Source organism: Momordica charantia (assembly GCF_013281855.1).
Source record: "Momordica charantia cultivar OHB3-1 chromosome 2 unlocalized genomic scaffold, Mcharantia_2.0 BLBB01000002.1, whole genome shotgun sequence".
NCBI classification, from domain to species: Eukaryota; Viridiplantae; Streptophyta; class Magnoliopsida; order Cucurbitales; family Cucurbitaceae; genus Momordica; species Momordica charantia.
In genome coordinates, this window is record NW_028275160.1 from 4096571 (window position 1) to 4119160 (window position 22590).

Genomic DNA, 22590 nt, shown 5'->3' on the forward strand with positions numbered 1-22590 from the left:
CAAGTTATATATGCTTAGTTCATGATTTAGTACACTATTGGAGGGCATTTAAACAGGATCGAAGTAACAATCTGTTCATATTAGTGATAATTTGTTTTGCGCTTCCATTTTAGATGTTCCAAATTCTGAATCAAAGATCATGAAAAATTCACTTTCAATCGCAACTTGTTCAAATCGAGCTTTGTTATCTTGATCAATAAATCTCTCCAATCCATTACATTGAAGAGTTACGAGAACCTGTAGATGTCACAACAGGGAATTATCGTCAATCAATTTAACTCTAGAGAACTTATTACCATGATTTATGGTTTGAGAATTCTAAATTTATGGAGGTTAAATCAAAGTTCCTCCCCGATGAAATTAACATCATTGCTACACAAATTTTACATTTAAAACCACAAGTTTTACTCGTATGATTCTAAAGATGTACTATTGTGAATATATGTTATAAACTTTGTATAATTATTATTTTACATATTGTATAATTTATAATATAATATATTTTATATTTTTTAATTTTAACACACGAAATAAATTATAATGTGAAAGGAAGTTCTTATATTTTTTAGATACAATAATATATTTTAAAAGGGTAATTGCAATGGGTAGCAAAAATATTTTATACATTTCAAAAAATGTCGTCAGCTTTTCAAAATTTCAAATATAGCAAAATATTTGAATTTTTATTTTCGAAATTTTTATTATTCCAATTTTACCCTTATGATATCTAATATATATCTGATGTATATCTATATCTGATATACATCCAATTTATATCTGATATACATATGATATATATCATACATCAAATCTATATCTGATATACATCTGATGTAAATTTGTATATGATATACATCAAATCTATATCTAATATACATCCGCCTGATATACTTCCGATATACATTCGATGTACTCCTAATATACAGTATTAGATATATCATGATATACATTATCAGATATACCACTGATAACATCAAATGCACGTATTATACATATAATATATATATATCTGATGTACTTCTAATTTATGATATATTAAATATATTTCCAACTGATATACCAAATATATTTACAACTGATATACTAAATATAGAGTATATCAAATGTTTAATTTTTATTGGTATATCAGCTATTTAAATTATAGTTTATCATTTCAATTTGTTGATTAATATACTAATATTATCAATAATGTTGATTACTATATCACTACTATTTATTCAATATTAATATTAATTAGATATTAAATATAAGAGATATCAACTGTTTAAATTTATAAAGTATATCAAAATTTTAACTTGTCTTTTTGGACGTGCATGGTCCACGTAAACCTTTTATATAATAACTTTATATTTCAAAAATAAAAGATAAAAAATTTTGTACCATTGTTTTCATCTGAAAAAAGTATTAGATATAATAGTATGATATCAACACACATATATCATAGTTATATTAGTAGATATAATGGCTATATCAGAGGTATATAAGTTGTAAATTAGAAGCATATTAAGTATATATAGTGTTATATTAGTGGTAAATCATATAATTGTATTAGTGTGGTAAATCAATGGTTATCATACGTATATTAGTGATAAGACATGTTAGAAGTTGAGTAGATATCATGGTTATATCATAAGTAAACCAATTGTATATCATTATTATATCAGTGGTATATGAGAGATATATATCAGTAGTCAGATATATTACAGATATATATCAGATATATTAAAGGGTGAATTTGTAATTTTACAATTGGACCTCCGTTTTTTCTGGAAAAAAATGCTATATTTGAAAAAACTAAATGTGATTGCTATTTTACTTATTTTACTAAAATTTTTTGCCACATTTGCAAGTGTCCCTATTTTAAAGTATTAAATTTAGAATTTGAAATGCTGAAAGTATAAAAAATGGTTATCTATATTGACTTATCTTTTATCTATTTTATTCTTCACTAATTTTATTAAATTTTGTGAACATAGTTAAGCTGGTCATAAAATAAGAAGTTGTGAATTTCTACTCACACCTATTATACTTAAACAAATATTAAATTTTAAAATACTATTAATAAATAAATAAAATCAATTATTGTGATTTCGACTTTATTTGTCACTGCTATATTACAATAAAAGATTCTTTTTCTTTTAGGTATGAATTATTATTTATTGGATTCAATACTCATCTCCACTATAAAATCCTTTTAACAAAATTGGAGGATGTTAACTCGAGGATATTGAGTTTAGGCAGCCGAAAATGTCAAACTCTTTCCTTTTTATTGGACAATAATTATGAGTGAAACCATAAATATTTGTGTAAATGTCAATTCATATACATGAAAATACACATAAATCAGAGGTCATACCTAATTTTTGGATACAGCATATTTTTACTGACTAAAAAATTTTAGTGAAAATTATTTATAGATTAAATACAATATTTTAGTGGGATTAAAAAATCTATAAAAGATTATTTATTGATTAAATACAATATTTTGGTGGGAAACAAAAAATCTATAAATATAATAGAAATAGACCTATAAAAATAGTTCACATTAGAAAAAGTGTATAAAATGAGTATCTTCTATCCAGATGAAAAAGCCAAACAAAACCAAAAACAAACATCAATCTCTTCCACATAAATTAAACCCACAACTCAAATAGTGCAAATAAATCACAAACTTGAAATACACAAAAGTCTTACCCAAATTAACTTATCTCATCAAATGAACTAGCGGGGCCAAAAAGATTAGGGTGCGGACGAGTGGGATCCCATTTGGGGTATTTTTTACTAAAATAATTGGCAACAACTTTTGAATCCAAAAACTCGATGATTTGGGTAGATTTTACGCATCGAGGTGTCTTGTATTGACTTATTGAGGCACCTTGATCAACCATTCGCTCCATTAGTTTATCAAAAGTTCTTGCTTCTACAATTTTTATCTCCAACGGATTGATAACTTTTTGGTGGGATCTTGCTCGACGGTATACTGAACTAAGGGACTCTTCAATAGCAAGACAACAGTCCTCATATATCGAAGATGGAATGATGGAGATTTCTTCCTTAAATTGAATTTCCCAATACAATACATAGTGTCCTGGAAATGTTGAACTATCCGCGTAACTAGTATAGTCCACAAGAATCGCCCCAAATGAGCTCAAAAGACTGCCAACTTTGTTAACTGCATTATGTAGCTCCGCTTCATCAGTTTTTTCAACATCCAAACTTAAAATGACGTTTTTCCTACCCACAAATCTAAAATTTGGAGCTTTATTTTTAAATCCTGTCACCCGAACGATGTCACCTATGCAATAGCGGTAGAGGCCTGTCATATCAATTAAATAATTAGCTACCTTTTATAGGTTTTTCAACCAGAATTCAAAGTATAATCAATATGAAAAGAAGGAAAGTTATGTTACCAGCATAAGTGGTGACAACAATCTCATATTCTTGTCCTAACTTGACATCGACAAGATCAACAAATTCTTGGCCTACTTCTCCACTATCGTTTGTCCTGTCCACAGGCAAGAACTCGAAATAGGCGACGGTTGGAATGAAAGTGTAGGAGATTTCCTCAGGTTTACACAATGGGTCCAAATTTATGCCAAAGAAGCACTCTGAAGAAGCATAGAAGACAGTAATAAGAGGCAGAGATTTACAGTAGTAATTAAGTTGGGGAATGTAGTGTGACATGCTTCCCGTCACAACAGCATTAATGAATTTGGTGTTTGGCCACAATCTTGTAACTATTCCTTCCCATGTTCCTTTGCTGCATTCAGACTCTATAAAATCTGCAAGCTGAGGATCAGGTTTCAGAATATTCATAACTGATTTCCTCACGTACGAGTCCATTATTTTGGCGTTTATTGTTCCCGTTCGTATGTCATTAGCCAAAAGAACCCAATGATTTTCGAGGAACTTAAAAATATAAATTAAAGTGGAGGCAAAAAGAGAACCAACTCGAACAACTTTCTGGTTCTGGCAGAGCCCACATAGCAATTGGCAGTATAGGCTTTGGTATACATCTGTGCAGCAAAGGATGTCAGTAGGACTCGTATAACTACTTTCAACTTTCACATTATTGAGATGTGGACTTTTGAGAAAACTTGTGGACACCGAACGAGCAACAATTCCAGCTTTAGTTATTGATTCAACCTTTGCGAAGTTGAAGAACATTTCTTTGCCATTGTGAAGACCTGGAAACAACTGTTTCATTCTCGGCCTCATATAGTTAGAAATAGACAACTTTCTCGCAAACTCTTGCTCAATCGTTGGAATTAACTTTTGCTCTCCCCCTGATGTCCCAGTGCTACAACAAAACATGAATGCCTTCTGCATCAATAAAACTCTAAAACCCATCTCGACAAGAATCCCACATAAAGGTATAAAAGTATGAAAACCAGAGTAGTAAAAGAATCGTTAAGAACTTGGAAGAGATTATGTTTTAGAATGATTGGTCACCTCGTGTAGAACTCTGTAATGGGGTGTGCGCATAGAATTGGAGAATCATCGCCGTTGACAATACGATCTATGTATGGTTTCAAGTGTTCGTAAGAGACAATCGGAATGAGATTCTTGAAGGTTGAAGCATCTGTGGAGCCATTAAGACCGTGTTGCTGCAGGTACTCAACATGAGCATTTGTTGACAGAATTTCAGTTAGAACTCGTCGTTGGATTTCATCGGCAGTTCTGGTGACATCTTCAAGATCCTGTAAGGCTTGCTTGTCTTTCTCATCCAGATTCGACATTTTTGTTTAGGTTTTGAAGTTTCGTAGAACAGAGGAGCAATTTAGACGGTGCAGAGGATGGTGTAATGGGAGCACCGATTAATTACTCTCCATCCCTCTCTCTTGTATGTGTTATACAAATGATGACACGATACTGTAGTTGACAGCCGTACTCCACTCTAACAAAGCATAAGCAGGAGGAGAAAAAATAGGGAAAGAATATCTCAGGCCTACGGTTTTGAGAGAGAATAATCAAAAGGAGAAAAGTAAAAGGTACACGTGGTAAATAAGGAATGGTAAAGAATAAAAAGAATAAAAACAGAACAATAAAAAGAATAAAACCGATTTCGAATTCAGAAGATTGATGAAGTGTACTTGGACCCTTCATCGACTATTGAGGTTGTCTAATTTTCTTTACACACTCTCAATAACATAATCAAACATGAAACAGTAATATTTATCAAAGTAAGCCTAATTGAAATAATTTGTATATAGATGTTATGAATTTGATCTCAATTGTAATAAAAAATTTAAATTAATATTTTATTTAATTAAAAAAATACAAAATTTGATGTCTTTCTCTCTTCTCCTCTTTTTCTTCCGTCTTTCATTTATTTCTGTTCCATTATCAAATTTCTCCTCTTCCCCGCTCCATTTCCTTCTTTTTTTAACATTTCCTCACTTCTATTTCTTTCCTTTTAACATTTCCTCACTTCCATTTTTTAAGCAATTGTATGATATGAGTGATACCTTTGATTCGGATACTTTCATCCGAGAAAATTGGGAGATTATTTTTCTAGAAGGAAGATTAAAAATTTGTTTCACTGCACTTGCAATTCGCTCCCTATTTTGAAATTTGTTGGTTTGTTCGATTTCTTCTCCAACAAATTATTTGAAGAATAGTTTTGAGGAGAACTTTGGACATAACCTATGCCAAATTGCTCATTTTCGTTGAATCTACATGTGTTCTTGGTTGCATGATAGCCCGAAAAATGTTACATAGGCAAGATGTGGGAATTTGCTTTTGTTTTTCTCAAGTTTTTGTACAAATTTGTTGAACGTGTCGTTTACTCAAGCATAAGCGAGTTTTAGGCCGAGGAAAAAAACAGTGGCTTTACAAATAGTGATTTTCGCACAAGTTTTATTTTGCATAAATTTTTTTGTACACAAGTTTACTCAAGCACGAATTTGTGCGAGTTTTAGGCCGAGGAAAAAAATGGCTTTGTAAATATTGGTTTTTGCACAAGTTTTGTTTTGCACAATTTTTTGCTTTAACTTTTACCACGCTCGAACTTTGACATGTTAGAGAAAGCTGATTTAGGTTAGAAAATTAAGTTTTCAAATGGTAGATCATTGGAGCAAAGTGAAAAGTTTTTTAAGTTACTTTATTAATTTCCTCATATTTTATCTATTACTTTATTTGTATCGAATTTCAATTAGTTTTTTATTCAACTTTTAAAATTAGGAGTGTTTATAGGTAAATTAGATTAAGATACTTTTTAATCAAATTTAGTGGTTTGAGTTATAATTTGTTTGCTTGTTTTTTTTTAGTACAATATGAGGAATGAGATATCAAGTTCACATCCAAGATATGTTAATTACTGTTGAGCTCCATTTGGTATTATAATTTATTCAATCCATACAATTTAGTTGGATAATATACAACTAACCATAAAATATTTTGGTAAAGTTGGTTCGAATTCATTTGTTCAAATTTTTACTTTAAAAAAGAGTGAAAATGCTTATCCATCAAATATCTATTTAATTTACTTGTTTCAAACATGGAATACTAGGAGTTTAACAAATGAACTAATTCTTGTTTTATGAAGTTATATTCGGTTTATTATTGGTCACATTGTAAATATCACTTAGATTAATAAGGAATATATCTTAATTTCTCTCCCATTATGTTTTCTAATATTGAATTAAGATTGCTTTTCAATTTGAGCATGTTAAATAGTATAATTTTTCTTTTAGGTCAATAGTTCAAATCTCCATTAAATCTCACCGTCACTTTTTTTATATATTATGAATATTATACTCTTGGGGATTTATGAAATTATTCTGTAAACAATAATACAAACTCTAGTTTTCGAACTCACGACTAGCTGAATTGACAATCCCACTCATATTTGTTCTAAAAGGAATAAGATATCATATATGGTTATGAGGAACCAAAGCAAAAATTATTTTTCAATTGATTTAAAACCTAATCCCACTCATAAGATCATGTGGGTTAGGTTGATCTTTAGATTCTTTGAAAGATAGAATAAAATTTCAATCTACCTAAACCTAATCTCACTCATAAGATGTGGGCTAGATTAATTTTTAAATTCATTAAATCATCGTATCAAATAGAGTTAATTACATGTGTTTATTGTCAAAGTGAACATAGTTCAGCAGTAATTGACATATATCTTAAACCAATAGGTTGTGAGTTCGATACTACTAAAAAAACATGTGCTTATTAAATAAAATAACGATATATTAATAGAAAAATATATTCTTTAAAAGTAAATAGAAATTTTCAATATATGTGCTTCATTAGAGCTTGATTAAAATCGTGAGTTTTCTTATATATATAATTAGTATATATATTATTTATTATTGATGAGTACTTGGAGTCAATTTAAGTAATATAGTTCACTTAATTATAAAGACATCAATATCTTGGGATAGATCTAATCTTCATCTCATTGTTGTATATATACACTATATACATGGAAAAAATATCAAATGGCTAGCTATGACTATGAGATTTTATTTTTCTAAGTAGAAAACATTTTAAAGAGAATGGAATGATCACAATTGACTGCTCTTCCATTCTCATTGATTAAGTTCTCAAAGATCAACAAAACCAGTGCAACCAATACTTACAATTGAATAACAACAGAGATTAGCTGCTATTAACCCACCCAATGGTTGACAAAGATACAAGATTGAGCGTGGACCTTAAGTAAGAAGCGTGAAAAAATCTGCCACTTGAGTTGAATGCAGGAATATGACGAATCGTATCATAAGATCACGAACCAAATAGATATCAAGTTCTATATATATATCTTTAGTTCATGATTTAGTATATTATTGGACGGCATTTGAACGAGAAGTAACAATTTGTTCATATTAGTGATAATTTGTTTTGCTGCTTCCATTTTAGATCTTCCTAATTTTGAATCAGAGACGATGAAAAATTCGCCTTCAATTGCAACTTGTTCAAAAGGAGTTTTGTTATATCGACAAATCTCTCCAATCCATTACATTGAAGAGATGTGAGAACTTGTAGATGCCACAACAAGAAATTATCGTCGATCAATTTAACTCTAGAGAACTTATCACCATGATTTATGGTTTGAGAATTATGAATTTATGGCGGTTAAATCAGAGTTCTCCCGTATGAACTTAACATCATTGCCACACAAATTTTACATCTAAAATCCACGAGTTTTACTCGTATGATTCTATAGATCTACTATTCTAAATGTATGTTATAAACTTTGTAGAATTATTATTCTACATATTATATAATTTATAATATATTGTATTTTATATTTTATATTTTTAACACATGAAATAAAATTATAATATGAGAGAGTAGTTTTATCAAGTTCTTATATTTTTAAATACAATTATATATTTTAAAATATTAAATTTAAAATTTGAAAATACTAAAAGGATAAAATAATATATTTTTTAAAATTTTAATTATTTAGATCACAGAATATCGAATTTTAAGAATTAAATTTACCCAACAAATACTCATTGAACCAATTTCAAAACAACGAACAAAATTCGAATTTCATATCAAACATATCATAAGTTTTCTGGATTAATTTTTATATTAATTATTTTAATCTATAGATTTGGGTTTTCATATTTTAATTAATAATAATCATCTACATCGAGGAGCACAATCATTATTTATAATATACAATTATATGATGCGACTCCCTAACTTATTTCTTGGTGGGTAAGTATGCGATTTGACATATCACCGCACACTTTTTTTATACATATATTTATTTAGTTTTGATATTTTAATTAATAATATCCATCAAAATCACCACTTTTTTTCTTTTTTAGACAAAGGAATACCACTCACTTATTATATATATGGTTAAAGTTGTAATATTTTAATTTGATATAAGACTTTCCTATTATAACATGTTGAAAAGGATTTCTTTTGTTTCCATTAAATATTCTGAATAATATTCTCAAAATCAAGAACACGATCGCTACTGTAATATACAATTATATGATCTTGTCGCCCTTATTTATTTCTTCGAGGTAAGTAGGCGATTAAAAAAATACACCACCACTAAGATTATTGTTAGGTGAAGATGAATGGTTATATGATCATTATTTATGAAGGTAATTATTAAAAAAATACACCACCACAATTATATGATCACTGCTGTAATGTTTACTTTTTTTAAGAAATATTTTTTTTGGTTAGAGTTATCATTAGAGTTTGATTTTAATAAATTTTCAATTAAATTCTAAAATTGAAATTTTAAATTTTATTATGTTATGAAAGATTACACTTCTATATTGTTTATTTCTTTTATTTTTATTACATAATTATATATTGTTCATTCAAGTTCAACTCGTCTTTACTGACCTATATTTGATCAATTTTTAAATCAAATTGATGCGGAATGGCAAAAAACTTGCTCCTTAAAGATAAATAAACATTGTATTTCTTAACTTCATACAGGCCCAATAATGAGTAAACAAGTGTGGTCTTTACTTTTTTTTTGTTTTTTTATTTTACTAAAATTTATAGTGGTTATCCATATCTCATCAATATCTCTTCTTGTTATTTTAAAAAATAGTTTCACGCTTTTTTTTAGGCAAAATTTCACGTTAATGAATGCTCTACTTCTATTTCTTAATTTTAGTTATTCCGGTTGTATTAAATAATAATAATAATAATAATAATAATAGTTGGTTGGTTCTTGTACTTTTTTCTCTCCTTACAACTTCTCACCTCCACATTTTTCTCTTTATTTTTTCGCCTAATTTTGTTTTCAAACAGTTGCAAATATGAGGAAAACATTTAGTAAAATTAATAAAATAACGATCACATTTAATCTTTTTAATATAGCACCTTTTCTTTAAAACGAATTTTACCCAAATGATATACGTCAGATATATATAATATATTGTACAACTGATATATGTATGTGATATATTGATATACTACTGATATGAGTGTCTAAGTGGAAATTTGTACTATATTTTGAAAATTTAAAAAACAAAGTGACATATTTTGAAACACATGAAAAAAACTTTGTTACTCACTGTAATTTTTTTTTTCAACTTATTTATCTGTTGTGCTTTGTCTTTTAATCTGTAACATAAGAAAAAAGGAGTTGTAATAAAGGGAACAGTAAACTTGAGTACAATTTAAGTAAAAAGGCTAAGAATGTGGCAGAAATAAGCAGCCACTTTATGTCCACCATAAATCGAACCGCTACAAGGAAATCTTTTGCAGCTTTTCTAGGGCCGGGGTAGCAAGAAAAAAAATTTCGCAACTTTAATCTTTTATCATAAAGTTTCTTTAATTACATCTTTGTGCAAAAATGGCTAAAAAAAAAGAAATGCAAAAATCTCCATCTAAAATTAGAAAACAGTAAAATATAGAACGAATCATGGAAGAGAAAATAAGAAAGAGAAACTTGAATATTGCACTAAGTTGAAAAAAAATGGAGACGAGACAATATAGAAAAAAACAGTTGCGAACACTTGTTTACTTATGAAATTAAGGGGCATAATGGTTCTTATTTAAGGATTCAAGTTTTATCTTTATTGAAATTATCTATTAAGATAAGGATAAAAATATTTTTTTTAAAATTATAACACACTTTGCCTTTTGATAAAAACATAGATATAATATGGTATTTAAATTTAAAAAAAATAGTCGTTGCTGCCTGCCGCCAAAGTGCAGTTTCTCAGAATCGTCCCTCCTTAGTGTTAACCGGAAACAGGATGGCGCAACGCCCAAATATATGAAGTTTGCCAAAATTAGTCTGCAACTTCGTCAGTTGGGTTTTGTGGTTTGGTTTGATCACTACAGTGACTCAATTTTCTTCAGCAATCATGGTTAATGTTGATGTTGAGGAGCATCCAATGGGATTCAACCAATATCAAAAATTTAAAGAGCCTCCATGTTAAGATGAAATCTTATTATATATATATATACATTTGGACGGGATGCCCGTTTGAATTTTTAAGATCTGATACATATCAATATCCATAGGGTTTCATCTCAATTAGGTCTCTTATCTTATCAACGTGGGACTCTTAACAAATTGGAAATGTGTCTCAACCGATAAGAGTTTTCACTATACAATGAACAAGCTAACAAAATGACAAACTAAAATTATTGAGTTATAATATATCAAAAAAGAAGTTAACCATCATGGGTGACTCATTGGTCCAAAGGGATTAGGGTAATTAAGAGGGAATGAGTTTAAATCTCATGATGGCTACCTACCTTAAGAATTATTATTGCATAATTATATATTATTGTTGATCTAAGACGTTAGTTTGTCTATGAATATAAAATGCTCGTTTGAACTTTTAAACTCTAATACGATATCAATAACTGACTAACAAAATAGTAGAAATGCATCATAGACTTAAAAATACCAAAGACGCATAAATTTATCTCATACCTCATCTAATGAATGATGGGCGAAAAAAGACGGTGTCGATGAGTGGGATCGTATTTGGGGTATTTTTTACTAAAATAATTTGAAAGAACTTTTGAGTCCAAAAACTCAACCATATGTGTAGATTTACGCACCGTGGTGTCTTGTATTGACTTATTGAAGCACCTTGATTTACTGCTTGCTCCATTAATTTTTCAAAAGATCCCGCTTCTATAATCTTTATCTCCAATGGATCGATCACCTTATGGCGGGATCTTGCTTCACAGTATGTTAAAGAAAGCAACTCTTCGATAGCGAGACAACAATCCTCGAAAATTAAAGATGGAATACTGCGGATTTCTTCATCCTTCAAGCTAATTTCCCAATACAACACATAATGTCCGAGAAGTATTGAGCTATTTACGTAGCTAGTGTAGTCTACAACAATGGCCTCAAATGGGCTCAAAAGAGCACTAGCTTCTTTTACTGCATTATGAAAAGCTCCACTTCATTTGTTTTCTCAGTTTCCAAACTTAAAATTACATTTTTCCTGCACACAAAAATAAAATTTGGAGTTTTATTTTTAAATCCTGTCACGCGAACGATGTCACCCATGCAATAACGATAGAGACCTGCAATATCAATTACATAATTAGGTAGCTTTTACTATACATCTATAAACCTAATAATATTAGGTTTTCATATAAGTAATTCAACGACAATTCAAAGTATAATCAATATGGAAAGAATGAAGGTAGTGTTACCAGCATAAGTGGTGACAACAACCTCATATTCTTGTCCTAACTTGACATCAACAAGATCAATTAATTCTTGGCCTACTGCTCTATTACCGTTTGCCCTGTCGACCGGCAAGAACTCGAAATAGGCCACGATGGGAATAAAAGTGTAGGATATTTCCTCAGGTTTACTCAATGGGTCCAAATTCATGCCAAAAGAACAGTCTGAAGAAGCATAAAAGATAGAAATAAGAGGCAGACATTTAGTGTAGTAATTAAGTTGGGGAATGTACTGTGACATGCTTCCGGTCACAATAGCGTTAATGAATTTGGTGTTTTGCCACAGTCTTGTAACGATTCCTTCCCATGCTCCTTTGCTGCATTCAGATTCAATAAAATCTGCGAGCTCAGGATCAGGTTTCAGAATACTCACAACTGATTTCCTCAGTGAGGGGTCTGTAATTTTAGTGTCTATAGTTCCCGTTCGTATATCATTTGCTAAAAGAACCCAATGATTTTCAAGGAACTTCAAAACATAAATCAAAGTAGAGGCAAAAAAAGCACCAACTCGAACAACTTTCTCATTCTGGCAGAGCCCACATAGCAATTGACAGTATAGGCTTTGGTATGCGTCTGTGCAGCGAATGATGTCAATTGGACTTGTATAAGTACTTCGAATTTCCATACTACTGAAAAGTGAACTTTTGAACAAACTTGTAGACACAGAATGGGCAACGATTCCAGCTTTAGTTATTGACTCAGCCCTTGCGAAATTGAAGAACATTTCTTTGCCATTGTACAGACCTGGAAACAACTGTTTCAGTTTTGGCTGCACATAGTTAGGAGTGGACAACCTTCTCAAAAACTCTTGTTCAAACATTGGAATTAGCTTCGGTTCTCCCCCTGATGTCCCAGAGCTACAAGAAAGCATTGTCTTCTGCATTAATAGAACTTTAAACCCCAAGTCGGCAAACAAAAAAAAAACCCACGGAATTAAATGTATGAAAACGTACGACAACACAGTAAAGAAATCATTAAGAACTTGGAAGAGATGATGATTTAGAATAATGGGTCACCTTATAATGAACTCTGTAATGGGGTGTGCGCATAAAATGGGAGAATCATCGCCGTTGGCAATACGTTCAACGTAAGGTTTCAATTGTTCGTAAGAGACAACAGGTATGAGGTTTTTGAAGGTTGAAGCATCTGTGGAGCCATCAAGGCCGTGTTGCTGCAGGTACTCAACGTGAGCATTTGTTGATAGAATTTCAGTTAGAACTCGTCGTTGGATTTCATGGGCATTACTGGTGACATCTTCAAGATCTTGCAAGACTTGCTTGTCTTTCTGATCCAGATTCGACATTTTTGTTTAGGTTTGGAAAACAGAGGAGCAATAATGTATCTCTGTTTTGTTTGTATAGAAATGAAATGGAGTTGCATAATATAGATACAACTGATATCGCGTGGAATTGCTAACAGTGAGTGGATTGAGATGAAGGGGCTGGTTGGAGTTGGCCCACCCCCACACCGTTTTTCGTCGCGCTGTCGGATGTCTTGTCACTATCCCCTCGGCCTCCATCTCTTCTTCTTCGAACCACTTAACCCATGAGTGTTGATTTCTCTTCTTGATTCCTTCTCTGCGCATTTTTCCCATTTCCTTTTGCACTCTAATATTAGTGTCTAGGATATACCACTGTTGAAACAATTATCTTATGAGTGAAACTAAAGCACAACCATTAGGATTACTTTTATATTGGACAATATCATACCAAAACATGCATCAAACATGTTACATCTAAACTTTTTTATCAGTCAAAATCTACATCTAATTGAAAAAGAAAGCAAGAAAAGAATAAAAGCAAGTAGGAAAAGCAAGACGAGGCGGGCGTGTTTTCAAAACTTTTTCAATGCAATAATAATTGTAGTTTTAAATAAGACTTAATTACATATGAGAACTAATTTATTTAGACAGCTTAAAAAAATACATACTTGCATTTTTTTTTTTTACTATTCTCTATTTCCATAATTCTAATAATAAATCGAACCAAAATTTTCTTCCTTTTTATGCAGGGTCCTTTTTGAGAATAAAAAATGGTGAAAATTTATTAATAGTTATTAAGTTGTTTATTCTTCCTTGCTTGTTTTATTTTACTTATGAAAATTGCTACTTATTAATTTTCTTATTCACTGAATTTACCAACTTGATTAGTGAGTGATAGGACTTACTGCAAGAGTTACTTTTGGATTATGTTAAAATTTTAACAATTTAATGAATTTGTATGTCTTTAAACTTTAAAATAAAACTAGGAAACCTCACGTTCATTGCACCTGCTTTTGGCTCATCGATCTTGGCCGCATCTCATTTTTAGATCGGATGCTCGTTTGAGCTTGTCAGGCTTTGATACCATATTAATATTTATATAGTTCCATCTCAAAACCAATTGGCAATGAGAGAAGTAGCCCATATTTATTATACATTTATGTAAGGTCCATTCTTTTATCAACGTGGGATCCTTAACACTAAATTGTTAGAAGTCATGTCGAGACCTCGTCTCTATAAATAGAGAACTCTACCTCTCACGCAAAGTACGTGACATTTTGTTCTCTCGAGTAAAGATCAATCTCGAGTAAAGATCAGACTGTATATTGACTAGAGCGTCAGAGTGCTAACTTTATTTTACAGGTCTATATATCGGTGCACCGAATTCGAGCTCATTTAATTTTGCGGTCAAACAAATAATGTCTAATATTTTGTGATTAAACTTAAAATTGATTGTTGATGGGTAGGTTAGATTAAAATACTTTTATTTAGATCTTATTACGTGTCCAATGCTTCCACCCCTACCGGAAATTGGGTGGCTATTTAATCTTTTGAGAAAGGGAAAAAAATAAAAAGATAAAACTTCTCTCTTCCCTTTTGTACATTCTTCTAAAATTTCAAGGGTGTGTTTCGTTATTCCTGATCTAACAACAAAAATTTAAAACAATGGATTAAATAAAAGATAGTGTGAAATAGAAAATAGAGTTGCATTTCTGTTTTAGTGTTTTTAAATATGTATTTTGTTGAAGTCAAATTATTAACTACCGCGTGTTGACTAAACATATATTCGAAAGTCCTCCATCATCTCAAAGACGTGGGTCAAATGAGCATAGTTCATCGTCAGAAAACTACTAATAACATGAAACTCAACGTCGAGCCGACCGATACAACTTACATTGGGTGAGCTTTCTAAAGAACTAGTTGATCCTAAAAAACATTTGCAGACGCATATCTCTAATAGAATTTCGGACAACACGTTCCGATTCCCGATGCTATTGTAACGGCTCAGGAAGTACCGTCGGAAGATTAACCTCTATAAATAAAGAGTCCCGCTTCACTTTCAGGTACGTGAAACTACTCTCTCTTGAATAACAGATCGGATAAGTATTGACTTAAGTGTCATAGTAGTTTACTTTCTTTTTACGGGTTCTTTCATTCATCAATCACCAAAATCCGAGCTTTGCAGAATTGGTCGAATTCTTGGTCAAACACATGTTTGATAGTAGATTTAAAATTTAAACCTCCAATCTAAAAATCTATTCAAAGTGTTTAGTAATATATTTGTAAACTATAGTAGTTATTGGTTAAATATTGAGTTCAGTCTAAAATATTATTAATGAATTTATTAAACATGTATATTATAAATTTTGTAGATTTATTTTTTTACTATATTATATAATTTATAATGTATTATATTTTAAAATTTTTAATTTTAATAAAAATAAAATAAAATTTATAACATGCAAAATAGTACCATTTATCAAACTTCTTATATTTTTAAAATGTAATTATGCATTTTAAAGTTTTAAATTCAAAATTTGAGAATACGGTTTTCAGACTTCCACTCAAAGTACATAATTCAACAACTATATCAAAAGAGGAATATATGTGAATCTATTTAATTTAGAAAATTTGAAAAGAAAAACACATAATTTAGATTACATACCTGTCTAATTATTTTTTTCTATCTAGCTAGTTTAGTTCTTCAAATCCACTTCTACCTATATGGTTTTTTAGTAATATTTTGTTTCAAATTTATTTGCAGAATAATGCTCTTTCGAAACCTATTAAAAGAAAAATAGGTTGCTTGAAACTTATTCAAAAACTTATGCGTTTGTACTTGTTTCGTCACTTTGGTCGATCATCTCTTGAAAAGATAACTACACCATTTCAGCACTTGGTTGTCTCCTGAGACAACTATAAATCTTTGACGCACTATTGATATTATGTCTGATTTTATTTTTTTAATGAAAAAAAAGACCATCTGGTTGCACATTTGCAACATTTGGGGAAAAAATATTAATTATATTATATATTAAATAATAGCGTATTAATTTCAAAATACTCTGTGGTGTAGTTGACAAAGCAACCATTTTTTTCCTTGCCTGCCTGAGTTTGAGACGTTGTTTATGCATTTTTTCAAGTAAGAAGTTGATTAGCACAAAAAAAAATGCTATTATTTATAAATAATATAATTGATATTTAGTTTTTCCAAAAAAAATAATATGTACGTATTCTCATTTTGATTTTAGTAGATGTAAAAGGAGGGAGGCTGCACTTATACATTAGGATATGAAACCCTAATGTCGGTTGAAACCGAATCGAACTCAATAATTTTGGTTTCGGTTCGGGTCATATTTAATTCCAATCTAACCGACCCGATTCGGTTTCTTTCACCCCTGAAAAATAAAGTGGTTACGACGACCAAATTGTAGAACAGATACAAATGCATTTATATTTTCAACAAGTTTCAAGTAACGCATCTTTCCTTTAATATGTTTAAAAAAAGCATTATTTTGCAAATAAATTTGAAATAAGACGTTATTTTTTAAAACAGTCCCACCTATTAGTGTCTTTTTCTACATCATTGACTGGATCGCTCACCTCTTTTTCATATGATATGTTATAAAAGAGTATTATTTTTTCAAAAGAAATCCTACCGACATGAGTATCTCTTTCTACATTATTGGCGGGCTGTATCACTCACTTTTTTCTTTTTTGGTGAAGTATGACCACGTGAGACACACCCGTAAAGAAATCATTACCTACTCCCATTACCTTTTTTTTGTTATTAATAATTAGAAAAGAGAAAAAATTACTTTTGTTTTCTAATTATTTTTAATTCTTTCTAAACTATTTAAAAAATCTTTTTAAATTATATAAACTAACTCTAAACTATCACACTTATTACAATAATTAGAACCTAATAATTTTCAATTTGATCAAATTTCGGTCTACTTATCCATTAGCGTTTGCCCTGTCGACTGGCAAGTCCAAATTTTGCCTAAGGTAGCACTCTGAAGAAGAAGCCTAGAAGAAAGTAATAAGAGGGAGACATTTACTGTGACATGCTCCCGTCACAACAGCATTAATGAATTTGGTGTTTGGCCACAATCTTGTAACCATTCCTTCCCATGTTCCTTTGCTATATTCAGATTCAATAAAATTTGCGAGCTGAGAATCAGGTTTCAGAATACTCATAACCCATTCCCCCACAAATGGGTCTTGAATTTTGGTGTCTATGGAATGGGATGGCAGCTCTCCACTTGGTCAAATCATGGGCATTCATTTACTCAAATGCTGTAGTTGCTGGTGGCTTGGGTTCGCTTCACGGACCGCTGCCCAACCACGACAGGGAATCCAGCCACTGATAGGCACATAAAAGATCTTGAGCCCGCTAACAAGGTTAGGGCCATATGTCCTCGCCAAAACCAAAATCGAGGGACTTAAAAGTAAAACTTGGGTTTAAGCACCAGCAATACATGACAAAGGCCGATTGTCAAGCTTTCATCGTTACATGCTCTCTAATTTGGAGTTGTCTGATCCAATCAACAGAAAGCAAATTAGCGAATGGAAATGGTAATGGTAATTTTGGGAACTGCCTTGACATGTGTGTTGTAGAATTGAAGAAGAATGAGCTTCTGAAACGTCATAATATTGTTGGAGTTGTTAAAGCTATTGGGGAGCGAGTGAAGGAATTCGAGAGTTAACCATTGAAAATGGCTAACAAGTGGTTGTTAGAGTGGAGGAAATGTGATGAATCGGGACACCTTTTAACCATTGTGGTGTCACCAAGATTAAGGGCTTATTATACAGATTTTGGGTAAGGTTGTTCGTGTTGACACTTCTAAGGCAATTTCTCTTCATGAATCTTGTTGATGCAATTTTTCGGAAGCTGGTCGCATTATATTGGGAGTCAATGAACCATATCAAGGAGAGGTTGGATCTAGCTTAAAGAAGCTGAGACTCAATTGGTTGTGAATAGGAGAATGACCAGATCTTGTTGTTTGGAAGATTGAGAGAGTTGATAGTCTTCACCAGATATTGGCTTTGAAAGTTGAGGCAAAAGCGACGTGCAAAAAGCGAAGGTGAGTGGATGTCAGCAAATAAAGAGTGGCTTGAGGGAGGATGACGTACCTTAAAATACTAGTAGTCCTTTCTATTTATAGTTTTTGGTGGCAGTGTGAATGTACTCTTAGAAAGTCAATGGAGGTGGTCAAAGTGCACTCTATCCCACTCACCAATGGATGCACAAAAAGGGTAAGTGGGTCCCGTGTCTAAAACCCGCATTGTACCATATTGGTGGTGGCTAAAAAAGCGCTAAATAAAGAGTGGATGACCCAACGGGGGCTGCACAAAATTAGGGCCCACCACCCCTGTGGCGCTGGGCCGTGCAAGTCTCCTAGCCCATCTATTGTGCGGCTGGGGGTTTATTCCCGCACAATGCGCACATTGGCTTTGGGTAATGGGTTGGGCCTTTGGGCCTAACTTTCCTTTAATAAATCCCAATTTTAAACCTAACAAATCTAGAGACGAGGGAGGTGGGATTGAAGTTTGTTTGGGACTTGCTAAAACTCGTATGGATCGCTTTATCACCATGTGACTCGATTTGCTAGAAATATCGTTGGGGCTTTTTTTTTTTATTTGATGCAAAATATTATTGGAATTTATGTACTTGTTTGTTGTTTGACGAATCACTTACATTAGTCATGTTTACAGTGTCCATCAACTTCACAAATATATTGGAGACCACAAATAATTTGTTCTTACTCACCTTATGTGAATTAATTTTAAAAATATTTTAAATCTCTAAGAATATATTACACTAATATACTTAAAAATATAAAAGAAAATGTAGCTTGAGAAGTAAATAGATATCTTCATAACTACTGATAAAAAATTTACGGCTAAATCGTAAGTCGGAGATACCTACTCAAGGAAAACGCTTTTTTAATTTTTCTCACGGGAGGGCTGAGCAGTTTCTTTTTATTTTTTATTTCTTATTTTTTAATAAGATGAGTGTAGAGTTCGATCACTAATTTAGTTTTATATTGTATGGTCAGGACAAAAAGAAAAAAAAATACAGCAAAAATAAAATAATTCACAGAGTATTGCTTTTCTCCGGCAAAAAATATTTAATTATATTCCTTTTATTAATAAAATAAATAACGTGACACACGAAGATTATAAAAACAATAAAAATTGTATTTAAGATTTGGAAGATCATATAAGCTTTAAAACGTCAGATCATGTGAAAACATGTGCTCCTTGGCTGGGGTGGACTACCAAAAAACGGTTGAATATGATATCATATATGATATAAATAAGGAAAAATAATCATTTTTTTACCCATAAATTTTATAAATTGTATTAATTTAAGTCTAAAAACTATCAATTTCATCCCTTTGAATTGAACATAAATTTTATAAATTGTACTAATTTTAAGCTAAATTTTCAATTTCATCCCTTTAAACTCTATACTTAGATAAATGTCTTTATTCAATTTCTACTAATTGACTTAATAATATAAAAAAAAAACTCTAAAATTTCACTAATTTAATCAATAGTTAACTTTAAACAAAATGAAGTGATGGGATGGGCTGGTGAAAGAGATGAGTGGGGAGGGGAGAGATATTTTTCATTTATTCGTTTTTCAAAATGAAATATTTTCTAACCGCCTTTGAGGTGAAAGTGTAAAATTTTCAACTTTTAAGGACTAAAATTGTTTGCCAAACTTCATAAACTAAATATAATTTTTTTTTATTGAAATGAAGTAATATATATTAAAGATAAAATTTAAAAATTTCAAAGAATAGGTATTGAAAAGAATCATGTAAATATATTTTTTGTTCAAAGACTCGGTTTTTTTACTTATTCCCATATTACATGTAAATATATTTTTTGTTCAAAGACTCAGTTCTTTGTACTTTAGAAGTAATTATATATGACGTCCATGTAAATCAAATGCTATTTAATTTTCTCTTAACTTAATAAATATAGTTGATATTGATAGAATCAAACGAAAGAAAGTCAAACTGATAGAAATATTTAAATTATCTATAATGTGAGGATTAAAGTATAAAAAGAATATTTTATAAACAAGTTGCCCGTTTTAAATTTTAATATAACATAGATAAAATATATATATATAAAATATGGTATTGAAATTGAAAAAAAAAAATAGTAGCTGCCTGCTTGCCAGTCTGCCAATGTGCGGTTTGTCCACTCCTTATTGTTCGGCAGAAACAGGATGGCGCCCCGCCCCGCCCCAAATATATGACGTTGCCATAAACGGGTCTGCAACTTCAGTTGGGTTTTGTGGCTTTCATCACTGCACTCCATTTTGTTTGGTAATCATGGTTGATTCTGAGGTTGAAGTTAATTACGATGCCAACATCGTAAATGAGTGCTGGGTTTCTCCACCCGCAGGCTCAGTTGCCACCACAAATCTCCCCTTGTCTTTCTTCGACATGCTGTGGATTCCTAACCCCCCGATGCGACGCTTTTTCTTCTACGACTTCCCCCACTCCACACACCACTTCATGGACGCCATTTTTCCCACTCTCACACGCTCCCTTTCCCTCGTTCTCCAACACTTTTTTCCTCTCGCCGGAAATCTCATCTTCCCTTCTCAACCCCACACCCACAAGCCCCACATTCTCTACACAACGGCCCACGACTCGGTTCCCCTTACAGTGGCCGAGTCACCTCAAACTCAAAGTGGGTGCGACGTTTTCAACCGCCTCATCGCAGATTACCCCCGCCACGCCAAACACTTGTACCCCTTTGTTCCGGGCTTGCCCAAGCCACGTGTCTTGGCCGACGGCACGCGTGTGGTCCCACTCCTCGCACTCCAAATAACCGTTTTCCCAAACCGAGGTCTTTGTTTTTGTGTAGCGTTTCATCACGTGGCTGCCGATGGGATGGCTGCTCACCACTTCATCAAATCCTGGGCATCCATGTATAGAGACCTTGTCGCAGGTGGCTCCGGCTCGCTTCACGGACCGCCGCCCAACCACGACAGGGCAGCGGTCAAGGACCCAAATGACTTAGATTTAGAGTCTATCTTTTTACAAGAGTTGTCGGGCTGGGCTTCTTCTTGGAACCCAGTACCTGATAAGCCCATAAAAGATCTTGCGCCCACTGACAAGGATAGGGCGACGTTTGTCCTCACCAAAGCCCAAATCGAGAGATTGAAAACTTGGGTTTCAGCTCGAGCAGTAAATGACGAAGAGTTGGGGCCGTTGCGATTGTCAGCATTCGTTGTTACATGCTCTCTCATTTGGGTTTGCATGATCCAATCAACAGAGAGCGAATTAGGGAATGGTAATGCCATTTGTAATTTTGAAGCTGATAAATCTGATGAGCCTTGCTACCTTGTATTCGCAGCAGATTGCCGGAACCGCCTCAAGGATCCAATACCTTTCACTTATTTTGGGAACTGCATCGACATTTGTGTAGTAGAATTGAAGAAGAATGAAATTCTGAAACGTCACAGTATTGTTGGAGTTGCGAGAGCTATTGGCGAGCGAGTGAAGGAGTTTGAGAGTGAACCGTTGAAAACGGCTGACAAGTGGTTCTCAGCATGGAGGAAATGTGAAGAATCGGGACGCCGTTTAGCCATTACAGGATCGCCGAGATTAAGGGTTTACGATACAGATTTTGGGTGGGGGAAGCCCCAGAAGAGTGAGATTCTCAATGTTGACTCTTCTAGGTTAGTTTGTCTGCAGGAATCTAGAGATGGGAAAGGTGGGATTGAAGTTGGTTTGGGACTTACTAAGACTCGCATGGATCGCTTTGTCGCCATGTGGGATGCAAATTTGAAGCTCTTCTGTAGTTAACTTCTGTGGCTCGATTTTCTTGAAATATCGTTGGTTTTTCTTCTTTATGCCCAATATTATTGGAATTTATGTTGTTAGCTGTTTGATGAATGAATAACTTAGATTAGTCCTGCTTAGTCTCCATCAACTCCACAAAGATGTGGAGACCACAAATAATTTGTCTCACTCACTTTATCCAAGTGTTTGAATTAATTAAAAAAATATTTTTAATTTCTCAGGGTATATTACACTAATATACTCATAAATAAGAGTAAAGATTAGACCACCTGCTATGGTAACTACATTCAAACATCGGCTTAGTTTAATAGTAGTAAATAGTAT

At 32.2% G+C, this 22590-nt stretch overlaps 2 protein-coding genes and 1 pseudogene across 3 annotated transcripts; 1 reads left to right on the top strand and 2 right to left on the bottom strand.

Annotated features, from left to right (window-relative positions):
- Positions 1 to 2557: 2557 nt before the first annotated feature.
- LOC111011358 (indole-3-acetic acid-amido synthetase GH3.6) lies at positions 2558 to 4930 on the bottom strand. The gene is made up of 3 exons (XM_022285086.2): positions 4453 to 4930; positions 3411 to 4300; positions 2558 to 3316 (listed from the first exon to the last, which is right to left on the bottom strand). The coding sequence occupies exons 1-3, from the start codon at positions 4737 to 4739 to the stop codon at positions 2700 to 2702; spliced, it is 1794 nt and encodes a 597-aa protein (XP_022140778.1). The 5' UTR covers positions 4740 to 4930; the 3' UTR covers positions 2558 to 2699.
- Positions 4931 to 11359: 6429 nt separating this feature from the next.
- LOC111011016 (indole-3-acetic acid-amido synthetase GH3.5-like) lies at positions 11360 to 13806 on the bottom strand (annotated as a pseudogene). Its single transcript, XR_015789230.1, has 3 exons — positions 13185 to 13806; positions 12136 to 13025; positions 11360 to 12003 (listed from the first exon to the last, which is right to left on the bottom strand). The product of XR_015789230.1 is annotated as an indole-3-acetic acid-amido synthetase GH3.5-like (transcript).
- Positions 13807 to 20513: 6707 nt separating this feature from the next.
- On the top strand, positions 20514 to 22380 carry LOC111011280 (coumaroyl-CoA:anthocyanidin 3-O-glucoside-6''-O-coumaroyltransferase 2-like). Its single transcript, XM_022284986.2, has one exon. The coding sequence runs from the start codon at positions 20584 to 20586 to the stop codon at positions 22267 to 22269; it is 1686 nt and encodes a 561-aa protein (XP_022140678.2). The 5' UTR covers positions 20514 to 20583; the 3' UTR covers positions 22270 to 22380.
- The last annotated feature ends 210 nt before the right edge of the window (positions 22381 to 22590 follow it).